The sequence below is a fragment of the Eulemur rufifrons genome, chromosome 19 (assembly GCF_041146395.1).
Source record: "Eulemur rufifrons isolate Redbay chromosome 19, OSU_ERuf_1, whole genome shotgun sequence".
NCBI lineage: Eukaryota > Metazoa > Chordata > Mammalia > Primates > Lemuridae > Eulemur > Eulemur rufifrons.
Genome location: NC_091001.1, coordinates 45,500,921 through 45,517,952, shown reverse-complemented (window position 1 = coordinate 45,517,952; position 17,032 = coordinate 45,500,921). Strand labels below are relative to the sequence as shown.

Here is a 17,032-nt window from a genome sequence, read left to right as displayed (position 1 = left end):
TAGCAAAAGAGGGGTCGCCTAAGGGAAAGCCAGACCATCTGATCCCCCAAACAACATAGACATATATCCGAGGGATCAGTCCTTAGCTCTGTAGGCACTAAAATCTGGCTCTGTGAGACAGATACTCGGTCTCACCTTTCCCCTCAGAATAGATGTAGATGTATAAATCAGAATGCTCAGTCACACATGTATAATGAGCAGAAACTGTAAACTGGATGTTTAATGATCAACTAACTCTCTGCCTCCCACATGCCTCCCCGAAACCCAACGGTTATGAGACGGTTGCCTGGTGAGCATGGCACCGGAACAAGGAGGGCCGAGTGGACGATGCATCCACACCTGCCAACCACATGTCATAGCTGTGGCCAGGGTTCAAGACGACCTCTTCCCCAGCGATGCTGTCACACACTGCCAGCTTCTGCCTGACTGAACCCCAGTTTTGTTATGATTTTGCTCTTGAAACCCTAGCACTGCCCTATTGTTTCTTCAGATATGTTAATAACTCTGTCTCAACTGGAGTCTACCCTTAGGCTGATCTCAGGCATTATGTAATGATTTTTTAAAATCAAATTCTGTGTTTCAGGGGCCCACATTACTTTTTTTTTCCCCATAGAACTTTTTGTCAACATCAGTCTGAGGTTCTTTTAAATCCTGTTTGTCTAGACTTCGAGACATGAATTCATTAAAGCAAACAGATGCCAAAATGTTTTCCTCACCCACCTTGGAATTCAGTTTCCTCTTACCAAGCTCTTATCACCACTATGATCTATGATATCACAGAGCTGCTCTAAACCACCTCTGCTTTCTAGCCCTGGCTGGCCTAACTTCTCTCAAGAAAGACCCACAACAGGTAGAATCCCCCAAAAGATAATCAGAGGATGGTGTGACAGAGAAAAGTGGCATGGCTTTGGGTCCTGGGGAAGCCAGCTTGCTCTACCCAAAGAAAAACTGCTCCTTATCCTGACACTTTAACTACGGCAACCAATTTTCCTAGTCAAGTTACTGGAAATGAGAAGAAGAGTTAGACCACAGTGAATATATGGTCCAATGTAAACCCATTAAAAATTCTGAAAAACCTTGGTAGTTGTGGCACATCAGACAAATATTTTCACTTTCTTGTTCCCAAAACTCAAATTAAAATGTTAGCATCTAGCAATTTTTATTTCATACTATGATATCATGCACATTTAGAAAATTTTCAGGGGCATAAACAGTTTATCACTTTAAACTTTATCACTTTAAAATTAGTTTATCTAGTTTTAAAATCTAGGACTCAAAGTTAAATTTCACAGAAACCAATTTATTTTTGCTGAGGCCTACTTTATTAGACTTTTATTATGATTTTTAAAGAATGATTCATATTACATTTTCTGAAACAGGACTAGAAAAATCTATTCTTGCAAATAACCAAATCCTGACTCAAACAAAAGAAAATCTTACAATGCCAGAACCACTTAAAAGCAAAATATTTTCTTAATTTAATATTTATAAAATTGTTCATCTCTTTACATCAATGCATTTTATAATAGATCACACTGTTATTTGTTTATACTAGTATTCTATTATATTATACTTACCAGAAAATTTGATATCAGTAGAGCTAAACATTGTTTTCCTAAATATCAAAGGTCCTGATTTCTAAAATGAAAAATACAGAAAAATGTTAAAAAATTTTTCTCTATTATTTACGAGTAGTTCTACTCTCCAACATATAGAGCTCTAATCCCTGCATTCCTCCCTCTAACCAGAGTATTTTTTAAAATGTAAACCTGATCACATCACTCACTTGCTTAAAACCTTGTCCCACTTGTCTACTCCCTACAGTTGATGTGAGAAGCAGGAGGGCTCCTGCCACTAGCAGTCTCAGCTGAGGGCCATCAACACATAGGTAAAAGCTGCTGCCACTACATGATCAGTGCCACTCAGACATGGCATGACCTATCTGTGTATCTACATGCGGCTCTCTCGGTATCAACATGAATGTACTTTTGATAAATAACTGTCTCCCCTACCCTGAGCCCCAAATTGTTATGGCTTACCAATGCAATTACAATAGGCCAAAATTCTTCCCACAAGCCTATACGACCCCGAATAATCAAGGCCTGTCCACCTCTCCAGCAACTTTTTTTCAGTTCCTGAAAACCATATTCCTTCCTGCCTTCGGGGATCTTAGTGGTCAAGCTGAAAATTTACCTAAAAATCCTTCCCTCTCTTTCTTCATCTAGTTAGCTCCTTCTCATCCTTCAAAGCCCAACTCAAAAGCCTCCTCCTTAGGAATTCTTCCACTGTGGCCCACACCAGGACAGACCCTCCCTTACACACCATCCCTAGTACCCATTCTTCTTCACGACCCTTACCACAATCAATAATTGATTAGTTATTTAATATTTCCTCAAGAATAAAAATCCTGTGAGAAGGGACTGCATTAAATGAACAAGTAACTATGAATTTAAAGGAAAAATAAAAGCACTGATAGGACAAGCAGTAACCTCTTTCCCCTCCCCAACGGTAACAAAAATGCCCAGCCCGGATCCTTCCTCTGAGCTCCAGATCCACATACCCAACTGCCTAAGGACACATGTAATGATATCTAACAGACACACCACACTCACCTGCCCTAAACCAGACACAGTCCTCTGCTCACCACCTCTTCCTATACTGTTCACCTTGATTAAAGATGGTACCAGCTACAGTAACTCAAGCCATGGCTCCTTCCAATCCTTCGCTTCCATCACCCAATCCCCAAGGTATTATGCCTTCTTCATCTAAGAAACACCTCCCAAATTTAGCTCTTCCTCTCCATTTCTGCCACCACTACCCTAATTCAGGCCCTCAGCATTTCCTACCTAGACTTCTGCAATAGCTTGACTGGTACCTATGCCTCCAGACCTTAGCCTATAATTCGTCCTTAGATCATAGCCAAAGGGATTAGTATTTTTGTCTAAAATCCTTCAACAGCTCCTTCATTCACACCCTAAAGTAGCTATTAGGAGCCGGGGGTTTAATCCAACCTACAAATGGGGCTTATTGGGCCCACAAGAAGTCTTCTTTTTTGTTGTTACTTTAAAGTTTTTAATTGACATAATTAAAATATGGATTCCTGCTTAATTTTTTTTAAAAAAAGAAGACATGGCAATCCTGTACCTACTCTACCATAGAGAACCCAAAGAATAAGCTGGAACTGATGGCAGTTGCCCTCTTCAGACGGGGCATACAATCTGTGGTATACCACATTCCCCTCTACCCGCTCCCATCCTGAACCTGGCTCATTCTACCCAATGACATGACTTGCCTTGACCAGCGCAGGTCCTTGAGTTTCAGCCTCTGGCCTCAGGCTCAAGGCCATGCTCAGGCATGGAAGGTTTATGGTAACCTGAGTCCCCTCTGATACCCCTTCAGAACTTCATGGAGCAAGAATTTCCTGCACTGCTGCTCTGCTCCCCTCCTTCTTCTTCACCAAGGTAATAACTACTCATCTTTTAAGACCCAGGCAGGTACCTCCTCTAAGAAGTGGGGTTAGGAGATTCCCCTTTGGGGCTCCAGTAATATCCCAAGTATGCTGCCATGTACATAATTATGTACTCATGAATCTGTTGTCCCTACTGTTGTGTGAGCTTCCTGAAAAAAGGCACTGTATCTGAAAGTCTGAAATTCATCTTTCCAACAGCAATGACCAGTCTAGCACATGGCACACAGTGGTGCCCAAACTGCTTGCTCCCTTTTCCAATCAAAAGAAGCATTTCTTTCTTTCTTTTTTTTTTATTTTGTTTATTTTGAGACAGGGCCTCACTGTTGCCCAGGCTAGAGTACAGTGGTATCATCATAGCTCACTGAAACCTTAAACTCCTAGGCTCAAGTGATCCTCTGCCTCAGCCTCCCAAGTAGCTGGGACTACAGGTGCATACCACCATGCCTGGCTAATTTTTCTACTTTTTGTAGAGATGGGCTCTCATTCTTGCTCTGGCTGGTCTCAAACTCCTGGCCTCAAGCGATCCTCCTGCCTTGGCCTCCCAGAATGCTGGGATTACAGGCGTGAGCCAACATGCCTGGTCAAGAACCATTTCTTGATAGATTTGCAGTACAAATGAAAGAAAGCTCCACTCTCCCTTCTTATTTCTGACAACTCAAAATGAGAAAAAAATCAGTCTACTCTTTGTAAAAAAGGGCTTTTAGATTTCTACTGGCTCAAGGTCACATAGGAGTAAAGTTAGCCTGATAAAGATTACGCAGCACCTAAGGAACAAACTTGTCTTTCTCATGCAGGAAGGAAAGTCACTCTTCCCCTGTGGACTCTGGATTCTCACTATCCAAAGTACACTTGACAAAGATCTTTACAGATATGCTCAAGTAGTCTAACAATATGCACGAGCTGATTCACTTCCAATATTGTTATACTGCCCATTCACTATAGCAGCAGCCTGAAACCACCCGTATAGTTCAATGAGTTTTGCTTTTTCCTGTTCAGAGAAACTCAATAACGGAAGTATGCAAGCTATATAAGGGATGCACAAAATAGGTCACCAACCGAGAAGAATACTGGAGGGAATGGCTGCACTAGGCCTTAAAGATCCAGAAAGATACCTGGGTTGCTCCTCTGAGTCGCTTTTGTATTATAGGAAGTATCTGAAGCCTTTGGTACTACTTTTTTTTTTTTCTGGTTAAGGAAATCAAAACGTAAGTCTCACCTTTAGAACTTGGACTTCGTTTCAATCCATGTGGAAAATACCCATCCCAAACACAGCTGGATGAGTCATCTGACCCTAGAGAGCAGGAGATAATGCCTCTTCCAGACTTCCTGTCTCTCTTTTGCAAGACTTTCCATAATTCTACGCCTGTATCCCTCCCACATCATCTCCTCTAACTCCTGGATGCCAAGTTCTCTAATGGCCTGCCCTGGAAAGGAAGAGCTTCCACCCACTCATGCCTCCAGACTTGCCTTTCCAGCACTCCTTAATCACACATCCCGCCCTACCAACACACACAGTCCTGGAACCGTGATGGGAACTGTAGAGAAATTCAGGAACCCAAGAAAAGAGAAAGAGGGGTGGGATGACTGTTCCATGTTCCCTTCTCATTCAAAGAAGAAAACGGAAGCGGCACACGCGCTTTCTAAATTCAGGCTAAAATGAAGCGCTGGGAAATCCTTCCTGCGGCCTCACGGGTGTGGCCCCTGTGACTGCACCTGGCGGGAGCAAGGATTGAATCCCAAAGATGCTGCTAGGTGTGCCGAGAGATTCCGGTCGCAGGTCTGAATAAACCGAGGGCCTGGTCTAGCCAGAACATGTTGGAGCAGAGTGAGGGGCCGGGGCTCCGGGAATGGTGATCCTCATGAACAGTGAGGGCGCTTAGAAGGGAGAGCCGTCCCCATGCACACTCTTGACTGCTCTTCCCACAGCCTAGGTCGAGCCGGAGAAGGAGCGCTTCCGGCCCACCGCTCATAACAGACGAAACGCTCGGGGAACGTACTTGGGGACCTGGGGCTGGCCCGGCAGAGACCCAGTGAACAAGCCCGGGGTCCGGCCCATGGGGACCTAAGGGCCCGAGACGCGCCACGCCTCGGTCCCGACACTCCACTTACGTCGTCGACTGTCTCTAACCAGAGCCCAAGCTCAGGGACGGCGCCCACAGCCGCCGGGGCCCAGCACAGGAGGCAGAGGGCGACACGTAGCAGCGGGACCCCGGCGGGAAAGCAGCGGCGATGGCGTGGCAGGAGCCGGGCCCCGGCGCGGCGGGCGGCGGCCATCTTGACGCGGAAGCCGCACCTGGCGCCCCGAGACTCCTGCCACGCCCAGGGCCCCACACCTGGCGCAGCTCCGCCCCGGCAGGCCGGTCGGGATCCGGGACGAGGGGCTCAGACCGGGATGTGGAGGAGGGGTTTGAGCTTGGGTCGGGGCGGGGAGGCGCGGTGCCAGCCTGGGAAGCGGAGCCAGGACCGAGAGGCAGGACTCAGGGCCCGGCCTGAGGGTATGGCTAGCGGAAGGGAAGGATGGGATCCGGGAGGTGGAGTTGGGGCGGGGACATGGAGGCGGGGTTCAGGGCCCGGCCTGGGCGTGGAGCTAGAGGCGGATACCGAGCGTGGAAGGGAGGGCTGGACGCCGGAATATGGAGGCGGGGCCCAGGAGCAGGCTAGAGTGTAAGGGCGGGCCCAGGCGCAGGGAAGAGGTTGAGAACCAGGCCCGAGTGTACAGACGGGGCCGAGCGGGAAGGCGGGGCTGAGGACCAGGCCTTAGCGTGGAGGCGGGGCTGGGAAATGGAGGCGGGGCCGGATGGGGAGGTGAGGCCGGGTGGGGAGGCGGGGCTGAGGACCAGGCCTTAGCGTGGAGGCGGGGCCGGGACATGGAGGCGGGGCCGGAGGGGGGCGTGGCCGGGAGGGGAGGCGGGTCTCGGGACGAGGCGGAAGTGTGGAGCTGGGACCAGGACGAGGAGGCGGGGCTCAGAGCCCGGCTTAGGCGCGGAGCTAGAGGCGGAGACAGAGCATGGAGGCGGGGCCCAGGACCTGGCTGGAGTGTGAGGGCCGGGCCGGGGCGCGGAGGCGGGGTCCGGGTGCGGAGGCGCCCTCCCAAAGCGTAAAGCTCGGGTCCCATTCAGCTGTGAATGGAGTGCGAGGTAAAGTTCTGCTCTGGGTGTCTCAATTTCTTGCATTCTTCTGCACCTGTCCCTGCCTCGACCCTCTCACCTCTGGGGTAACAAATCGTTCTTTAAATTCATGAAAAGTACCTGGAAAGTGCTTTGAGGTCAGGGCCAGTTGAACACAAGGTATTGTGCTTTGAGGATTAACGTTGATAGGACAGTTACTGATTTTCAGAACAAATAAAGTTGCCTGGTTGCTTAAAGCCCAGGGAGGGCATGGCCTAGCTCTGTCCTATCGTATACCTTGTCTGACATTTGCTACGTGAAAGCTGAATACATGTCTTGCTATCAACGAGAATTCGCTCATTCATTATCAAATGTAAATAATGTACAGCGGGGAGAATAGAATCCTGGATTAATATTGTCATTAACATAACATAGGATCGATTCTTGTCAAAAAGACCTGGGCTGCTTTACAGGTCCCTTTAATCATTCTCCAGTAATTGGGGGCCTACCATACACTAGAGATTGCATGTACATCTGTGTTCTTCCCAGCAAGCAGTGTGATCAGTTCTGTTTGTCACAGGATTACAGGGGAACATCCACTAGAGGTTTAGGAAGTAAGTCAGGTGACAGAGGAGAGAACAATAGCTAAGGTTTAAATTAAGCTCTACAAGAAGCGTTAAGGATGAGTTAGTTACCTGTTGGAGTGAGGGATAGGTCTGAAGGTGTTTTAGTTAAGCGTGAACTGGAGGAATGGAAAGACCTTCCAGATGACTAGATGTTGATGTGAGATGGGGAGTGGCAAGACTGGGAATATTTAAACAGTACCAGAACATACAGGCACTTGTAAGTGAAGTTAGAAAGATGGTAGCTTTAGTGTAAGAACATTGGAAAGGCAATGATGGTTTTTAGCAAGAAGCTTGTGGGAACCAGAAAGAAAAAGATCTTATGTCTTATACCTCCTACCACACACACACACAAAAGCAGAATGCCTTATAAACCTCTTCAGGTTCTAGAGGCGCATGCATTACCCCTGGGAATGTAGCTTTAACCCATATACTGGGTAACATGAAGGCTGCCAGTTTTGAGTGGAGTCAAGATCAAGAAAGGGGCCAGGCACGGTGGCTTATGCCTGTCATCCTAGCACTCTGGGAGGCCGAGGCAGGACGATTGCTCAAGGTCAGGAGTTCGAGACCAGCCTGAGCAAGAGCAAGACCCTGTCTCTACTGAAAACAGAAAGAAATTAGCCAAACAACTAAAAATATATAGAGAAAAAATTAGCTGGACATGGTGGTGCATGCCTATAGTCCCAGCTATTTGGGAGGCTGAGGCAGAAGGATTGCTTGAGCCTGGGAGTTTGAGGTTGCTGTGAGCTAGGCTGATGACATGGCACTCTAGCCCGGGCAACAAAGTGAGACTCTGTCTTCAAAAAAAAAAAAAAAAAAAAAAAGATCAAGAAAGGGCTCTGTAGCAGGTCAGGCTGTGATGCAAGCAGCCAATCTTATTGTATCAGAGGTATCAGTGGAGCAGAAATATGCCCTGAGGAGTATATGACAATCCCCAGTGGGAGAAACACAATGCAGCAAGGCCCTGCCAAATGTCAAAGAATTCTATACCTTTTGAAAAATAACTCTGGGCATGCTACCAGACTCTGATTGAAATTAAAGTCTGCACCAAGTCACCATGAAGCTATCATAAGATAGGTTCTGTCTGTCAGACCTACTATGTCATATGGTACTATCTTCCCAGCCACAGTCTGACATGAGATGGAAGTGATTCCTTCAAAATCAGGCATGCACAGAACCAAAGGGCACAAGCAAGCTGCACCAACGGGTAGCCCAGACCCCCACTGTCGGGCACCAGAGTTGTACAAGTGCCTCTCCTTCAGCTGACACCTATGGCTGCATGAAAGATCCTATTTAGGACCAGCTGACAGAGAAGAAAAAAGCATGAGCTTGGTTCATGGATGGATCCACTCAGTATGTAGGGGAACTGAAAATGGACAGCAGCTGCAGTCTAGCCCCACTCAGATGCCTTTAAAAGACAGGCATGAGGAAGAAGTCCTCCCAGTGTCCCCAGGGAAGGGACAGAGCTTTAAGAAATGCATCTGGTTGTCTGCTTTTTGTGGATGGAGAAGCTGTGCAAAATTAGAATATACATGGATTTATCAGCACCAGTTAATGACTTGGCTGGCCTGTCAGGTACCTGGAAGGGAAAAGATCCTAAGACGGGGGACTAGAAAGTCTGGCATAAGGTATGTAGGTGGGTCCATGGGAAAGGACACAAAGTGTCCAGCCTCTTTATCAGCCCTCTCAGTGCTGAGTGACAACATGAATGGAGTAGCCATGACGGCAAGGATGAAAGCTATGCATGAGCCCAACAACAGGGTTCCCACTTACCAAGGATAACGTAGCTATTACAATGCCAAATGTCTAACTTGCCAGCAGCTAAGTCCCCAATATGACACCATCCCTCAAGCTGGAAACTAACCAGCTACTTAACTGTTAACATATTCTCTTCCAGCCTAAAAGGTGCAGTGATGCATTTTGGTGGATATAGACACATATTCAGCCAGTACCACTATCAAACACTATCAGAGGGTTTGATCATTGCAATAGTGTTGCATGAGACCAAGAACCCACTTTACAGCCAAGGAGGTGAGAGGAGGTGAGAGAGTGGGCCTGTGACCATAGGATCCACTGGTCATACATATCCTGTATCATAGCACCCAGAAGCTGCTAGCCCATTAAAGTGATGGAAGGACCTATCAAAGGCGCTGCAGAAATGCCATCTCGAGAAGGATGCCTAGGAAGGATGGGGTGCCATCCTTAACAACAGAGAATAAACTTCAAATCAATGACTGGTGTTTGGTTCTTCATTCCCAATAGGTAGAATATAAGGGTCTGGGAATCAAGGTGTAGAAGCAGGAGGGCTGCACCTAACATTCCTCCCAGTGATCCAGTAATTTATACTTCCTGTCCCAGCAATTCTGGGCTCTGTGAGTTAAAGGTCCCATTTCTGAGGGTGAATGCTTCTTCCAGGGGACATATTGCACTATATGCAATGGCTGCCACGTGAACACATTGGGTTCCTCACATCAAGGGACCAGCAGGCAGAGGTAATTGACCTCAATCACCAGTAGGAGGCAAGGCTGCTATTACTTTGGGGTCAGAGAAGAATATGTTTGGCACCATGATTACCCATTTGGGTGCCTCTTGGTATTTTGATGGTAAATGGTCAAGTGCACCAGTCATGGTCTGAGATGGGCATAGTGACCAGGGGTTCAGCCCCTGCAGGATGAGGGTCTGGGTCAGGTTGCCAGGAAAGCCACCAAGAAGAGCAGAGGTGCTAGCAGAGGGTGGTTGGGGTGAGGGCAACTTTGAATATCAATTGTAGCTCTGAGACCGGCTGCAGTGGCAGAGGTTGTGTTTGGTTTCACCAAGCTTCCTCTTCTGAGTGTTCCCCAGGAAAAGAAGCCCACCAGAATCCTGGAGGATCTGCTCCCAGAACTTACTACAAAGCAGTTGATTCAACCCAAGAGTGGGGCTGTCATGTATGCTCTAATGCCCAGACCCCATTCAGGACGGGAGGACTGATTCTCCCAGGGACTGAGAATGCCGCTGGCAGGAAAAGCCCTTGCTCTCAGCCTCCTACAAGAATTAGCTCAGCTGAGCAGAGTCAGCTCACCTACGGTCACACCCTTCCCTGGGCTGGCTTGCATCCAATGACTGATCCACGTGAGCATATAAAGACCCAGACCCATGTCCTAACTCCAATTAACTATGAAGGTTCACACCAGATACAGAGCTCCCCAGAGGGTTGGATGAGGCCTCCACCAAGACATCAGAACTGTGTAATTTCTTCCTTTGCTTAATCTTATTTCTGTCAATTCCCTCCGACAGGTGTGGGTCCCAAGAGCATTCCCTAGTAAACCTACTGCTTGCTAATCTCCATGTCAGAGTTGGCTCCCTGGGAAACCCAACCTGTGGCAGGTATCTCATGGACATTTAGTGTTTATTCCAGCAATTCTACTTCTATGAATTTCTTTGAAAATACACCCCCAACAATCTGAAAATCAAATTACTGGAAACAACCCAAATGCCCATAAGTAGGAGACTGGTTGAATAAATTCTGGCACTTTCATATGATGGAGTACTATGCTGCTGTAACAAAGATTGACAGGTATTTCCATGAACTAGTTTGAAGTGATTTTCAGGATATATTGTTAAGCAAAGAAACCCAAATGCAAAAAAATGTATAGGATATATTACCTTTTGTGTAAATCAGGGGAAGAAATACAAAAATATATATGTGTCTGCTTATTTTTGCAAACAGAAAGGATAAAACTAAAATAATGAGATTGGTTAGCTATAGGGTATAGGTTGGAATAAGTTAGAAGGTTGGCAACATGGGAATGATACTTCAAATATACTTTCTTGTATAGTTTTGACTTTTGAATCATGTCAATATTTTACATACTCAAAAATTAGAATGGAACCAACAGAGAAGAATTAAATGGAATATAATTAGAAACAAATGAGCATATGTAACTATTTAAATTAATAACATACCACACTTATCAGAGAAAACAGAAAACTATCTCAAGTAACTTTTAAACACAGTATTTTGACTATAAAACCTCAAACAAAATGACAAAAAGAACTGTAAACAAACTCTAGCTAGTGTATTTGTTTTTCATAATGATATGGGGTAGCGATTCTGAGACCAATTTCTGTATGTTTCAGAAGTAACTAATGTATATTGAGGATAATAGGAACCAGGTTTCTCACTGTCAGAGAAAGGAGTTACAAATGTGAAAATGAGGAAAGCCAGAACGAACTCTAATGTTGGCTTTACAACTGAAGATCTCAGTATGAACTCATGTTTTAACTTAGATTTAGAAATAGATGTGAATGTGTGTGTATGTGTGTGTGTTTATATTTCCTTGCATGAATCACCAGAAGGACCTAGAAGCAGTGACACCCCAGAGCAATGAGCACATCTAGCACCAGATCTTGGTTTATAAATGCTATTCTCCGCTAAATCCTTGGAGAAGTGGCTGAGTCCAGGGATGGGATAGGGAAAGTCACAATGAACTTGGAGCATCTTGTTTTGCCAGAAAGTAAGGAAGTGGGTAAAAAAAAGATGAGGACATGTCAAAAAGACATAGGAGCCAGCTTGAAGGGGCTCTCTCTCACTGACCACATTTGGGATAATTTGGGCACCAAAATAAATAATGATTGTAATGGATTGTAACTCAATGAATCGAATAGGAATCTATGAGCCCATACTGACATAAATAAGTAGAGGATTAATTAATTGGAAAGAAAACTTCTTCCTTACGGTAAGAAGACTAATAAATGTAGAAGGAATGATGAAGTTAGAACATCACCATTTGGCAACCATCATAAATGATTCGGAAAGAATCATCAATTCTATTCTTAAATTAGTTGGTAAAAGTTTGATTAAGAAGTATCTCCCACAAATTGCTTATTAATTACAAAGTGAAAAATAGTAATTGTACAGTGGAGGAACTTGGCAGACACCAACTTAATGGTCAAAGTTAATATCAGAGGCAATGGGACAAACTGACATGATTTGTCTCATGACACAATGTCCTGCAAAGAAACAGCATCACTTCTGTGGTGTTTCTGCCAGAAATGCACACCTGAATCCAAGCAAGGTGTTCGAGGATACATGGAAAATATTCACATACATGAATCTAATCACAAGGAAACATTACTTAAACCCAAACTGAGGGACATTCTACAGGGTAACTAGCCGGTGCTCTCAAAAACTGTCAGGGTCATAAGGTAGAATCTCAGGAACAGTTACAGATGAAAGAAGACCAAGGGACAGGAAAACTAAATGTGACTTGTAATCCTAGATTGGAGTCTGGACCCAAAAAATAAATTGTTTTTGCTTTAAAGAAATTATTGGAACAATTGGTGAAATTTGAATAAGGACTATAAATTAGAAAATAGTATTGTATCAATGTTAATTTCCTGAATGTGAAAACTGTACTGTTATGACATTACAAGAGTGTCCTTATTCTTGGGAAATGCAGTATTTAGGGGTAAAGGGCATCATGTCTGAACTTACTCTTCAGTAGTTCCGAAAAAAAATATATATTTAACATATATATAAACTTCCTTTTTTTTTTTTTTTTTTTTGAGACAGAGTGTCGCTTTGTTGCCCTGGCTAGAATGAATGCCGTGGTGTCAGCCTAGCTCACAGCAACCTCAAACTCCTGGGCTTAAGCAATCCTACTGCCTCAGCCTCCCGAGTAGCTGGGACTACAGGCATGCACCACCATGCCCGGCTAATTTTTTCTATATAGATTTTTAGTTGGCCGTATAATTTCTTCCTATTTTTAGTAGAGACGGGGTCTCGCTCTTGCTCAGGCTGGTCTTGAACTCCTGACCTCAAGCGATCCAACCGCCTCGGCCTCCCAGAGTGCTAGGATTACAGGCGTGAGCCACCGCGCCCGGCCTAAACTTCCTATATATTAAATATATACTATCTGTCTACCTATCTGGCTGTCAAGAAACACTGATAAAACTAATGAGGTGAGTGTTTACAATTGGGGACTCTGGATGGAGTACACAGGAATCCAATGTATTCTTCTAGCAACTTTTCTTTGTTTGAAATCATTTCAAAATAAAAATTTCCAAAACTGAAAAAGAAGATGAGTATCTCATGTCCCCCAAATCCCATACAGATATCCAACTTGGTGTTCTCCACCGTGGATGGAAGATTTATGATTACTTGGTAAAAATGGATTGATTGACTAATTGTCAATCAGAGTGCTTTACTCATTCTCTTTTGAGTCTCATGGGATTTGTTTAAAAAAACAGCTACCATATAATTTTTAAGTTATCATATTAAATCTTGGAACAAACAAAAATTGTCCAAGGAACAAGTAAACAAAAGTTTGTCAATATCTGACTGTAGGCTAGATCTGAAAGATCCCCACTGTTAGACCAGCCCTTCCTCTAGCAGAGTTTATTGCAGCTGTTGTAAAACCGAGTCACAGTTCAGAGGTTGCTATGCAGGAAATGAAAAGGCAGTTGAGAATATGGAGCATCATGAGAGCCTGAAATTCAATGCTGTTAATGAGAGATCTCAGAGTATGGGTAACACCAAAAATGAAAAGTGTTGTTTTGCATAAAAGGCCGTATGGCTGATTTATTGATTTTACTTAAAATATTTGGATTATATGAGAAATTTTGAAAGATCATTATAAAAAGCACCCTTTCCACATATTTCCAGTCACCTTCACTTAACATTTTTTTCCCTTAAATCAATATTCTCTGATTTCGGTTTTGAATTGAGGCTTATGTATATATAAACCTGAAGATTTATTTCTGATATTTCCTCCTCACATGCAACTTGTAATTATGTATAATATAACTATTTTTCTATTGTGTTGAATTTTCACTGTTTACTAATACTTCATACAGAACACTTGTTATATAACCCCACCAAACTTCAAGAGCACTGAGAAATAGAATTGTTTCTAGAACAGTAGCCAATTCTCACCAGTAGGTGACACTAGCAGATCGACTATATTTTATAAAAAATTCTTTAAAGTTCTTTTTAATCTAGTCTAGTTTTCAGCTTCTAACTTCAATTGGTAATGCTATACATATCTCTAATCTAGTTATTTATTTAATGTTAAATTAATAAATTTTATTTGTCAAACAGTTTTAGGTTCATGGCAAAGTTGAACGCAAAGTACAGAGAGTTCCCATATACCTCCTGCCCCCAACACACTCTCCCCACTACCAACATCCCACACCACAGTGAGTACCTCTAATTTAAACCATAAAAGAATTCATTCATTTGAGAAACATTGTGTGCCTGGATGTTGCACAATTGTACATCGCTAGGGACTCAGCAGGGATTTTACATTATTAAGGAGCAATTGCTACTATTTATTAGATTTTTTTTCTATACTATTATAACCTAGTTTCCAAGGAAGATTAGAACTAACATCATTTACTTAAGCAAGTCGAACACCTGGTATTCTCCACGTCCAAGGCACTAACTAGATAAGAAGATCCATAAAACATAGTCCCTGCTGTCACTATGAGAGGACACAGGTGGGAATAGCTAGGAATACAAGGCAGAGTGGGTAAAGTCCTGAAGTGTGGGCATTAGGAGTGCTTTAGGGGTAGTTTGGTTACTTTTTTCAAAAGAGTCTTTGTCTTTTAGAGATTTCCTTCATTTGAATTCCCCCAGAAGGAGACCTGAAATAAGGATTTCAGTGGCAATAATTTATTTGGGAGGTGCAGTAAACACCAGCAGGGGAGTGTTATGGGCCGAATTGTGTCTCTCCCAAAATTCATATGTTGAAGTCCTAACCCCAGTAGCTCAAAATATAACTGTATTTGGAGATAGGGCCTTTAAAGAGGTAATTGAGGTAAAATGAGGTCATTAGGCTGGACCCTAATCCAATATGACTGGTGTTCTTATAAGAAGAGGAGATTAGGGCACAGACACACATAGGGGGAAGACCATGTATGTGAATACACAGGAAGAAGACAGACATCTATCTACAAGCCAAGCAGAGAGGCCTCAGAATAAAACCACCTGCTGACACCTTGATCCTGGACTGCGAGGGAACACATTTCTGCTGTCTAAGCCACCCAGTCTCGGGTGCTTTGTTGTGGCAGTCCTTGCAAACTAATCCAGGGAGTGAGCCAATGTGACAGGGAAGGGAAGGCAGAGGTAAAGGAGCGTTATCAAGTCAGCTGCAGCTGTGGGTGAATGGATATAGAGAAACTTAGGGAAAGGCGTGGGACCAATGCCTCAGAGTTCTCTCACACAAGGGCGAGGGAGCTGGGAGGGAGAGGGCTATCTCTGGGGAGGCACCAATTACACTGGCAGTCCCAGCCTACTATGAGCAGGGCAAGGTGGCTTTTCCTAGCTTTAAGGAAAGTCTTCAAGCAAAGATACGCAGATCATGCCAGGCCGCAAGTCACCTCAGGCACACCGAAGTGAAAACAGAGGACAGATGTGAGCGGGCCACTGACAGGGACCCCTGCAGAAACTCACCCGGAAATATTTACAGATGAGCTTATATGATGTCTGGAACTTGCTTCAAAATAATAGAAGAGGGAGAGAAGTGAGTGGGGGCATAGAGATAACAAGATTGGTCCTGAGTTGGTCATTTTTTGAAAGCCTAGATACATGGGCAGTCACACAACTATTCTGCCTACTTATAAGTTAGGAATTTTCCATAACAAAAAGTTTATGATAAATGCATAAGAGACTTCTGGTAGATGGAGTGATGGGCCCCAAATTCACCCTCCTTCCTAAACAACAACACAAAACCAGACCAAATATATGAAACAACAGTTTTCAGGACACTGGACATCAGGCAATGAAAGACAGTTATTCCTGAGAGAAGAAAATAAAAAGTTGAGGCCGATGATTGCCTCATCTTACTGACTTGAGAGAATTTTTAGGCCACAGCACAGGGAGGAAGAATCCATGCAGAGCCTGGCAGATTCTCTGAGTTACGAAGACAGAGCTAGGGGTTTAGCGTGGACAAGGCAGCTAGGGTTTGCTGGACAAAATATGGAGAGGAGAGAGCAGTACAGAGAGATAGAGTTCCTGAGATGTGCAGAAGGTCTCCCTTAAATCTTCAGCAGAGAACTCATCAGCCACTGCACGTGAAGAAACTACATGAGACCAAGGAAAAGAGTCAGCAAAAAGAATAAGAGGAAATAGCACCACAAAAAGCTGGGGAAAATGCCTGTTCTCACTGGCTAACCTAGAAAACTTCCTAATATACAGAGCCGTGGGTAGAATACTCAAAAAGGTCTTGGCTCAATAGTGAAGAATAATCAGCTTTAGATGAAACAGGGCTCAAGTCTCAACTAACAAATCTTTAAAGCAACACCCAAATGAATCAAACAGTTTCCAAGTAACTTAACCATGTCCTAGAACAAAGCTCAAGAATATTTATAGGAATACAAAAATCTCTAACATCCAACAAAGTAAAATTATAATGTCGGGCATCCAATCAGAGATTACCTACCAGGCATGCAAAGAATCAGGATATTGTGAGATGTAAGGAGGAGAAAATCAATCAATTGAAACTAACTAGAGCAGGACGGTGGCCGTGGAAGTCGGAATCCGCTAAGGAGTGTGTAACAACTCACCTGCCGAGTCAACTAGCCCTAAAAAAAAATAAATGAATAAATAAATAAATAAATAAACAAACTAGAACTGACAGACATGTTAGAATGAGCAGAAAAAGGTGTTCAGAATGATTATAACTACATCCCATATGTTCAAAAAGTTAAGTGGAGAAATGAAAAACAGAAAAAAATGAAATCCAAATTTCTAAAGATAAAAATACAATGCTTGAGATAAATACATTGGATGGGATTAATGGCAGATTGGCCATTGCAGAAGAAAAGATTAGTGAACTCGAAGACACAAGAAT

At 43.9% G+C, this 17,032-nt stretch overlaps 1 protein-coding gene across 2 annotated transcripts in view; it reads right to left on the bottom strand.

Annotated features, from left to right (window-relative positions):
- TMEM87B (transmembrane protein 87B) overlaps positions 1-5,942 on the bottom strand; it is a 57,631-nt gene extending 51,689 nt beyond the window's left edge. For both annotated transcript variants that reach the window (XM_069493847.1, XM_069493848.1), the window contains exons 1-2: positions 5,579-5,942; positions 1,578-1,638 (exon numbers count right to left, since the gene is read on the bottom strand). In XM_069493847.1, coding sequence (XP_069349948.1) covers positions 1,578-1,638; positions 5,579-5,743 — 226 coding nt within the window. In that variant the 5' untranslated portion in view covers positions 5,744-5,942. The remainder of the gene's footprint in view (positions 1-1,577; positions 1,639-5,578) is intronic.
- Positions 5,943-17,032: the final 11,090 nt, after the last annotated feature.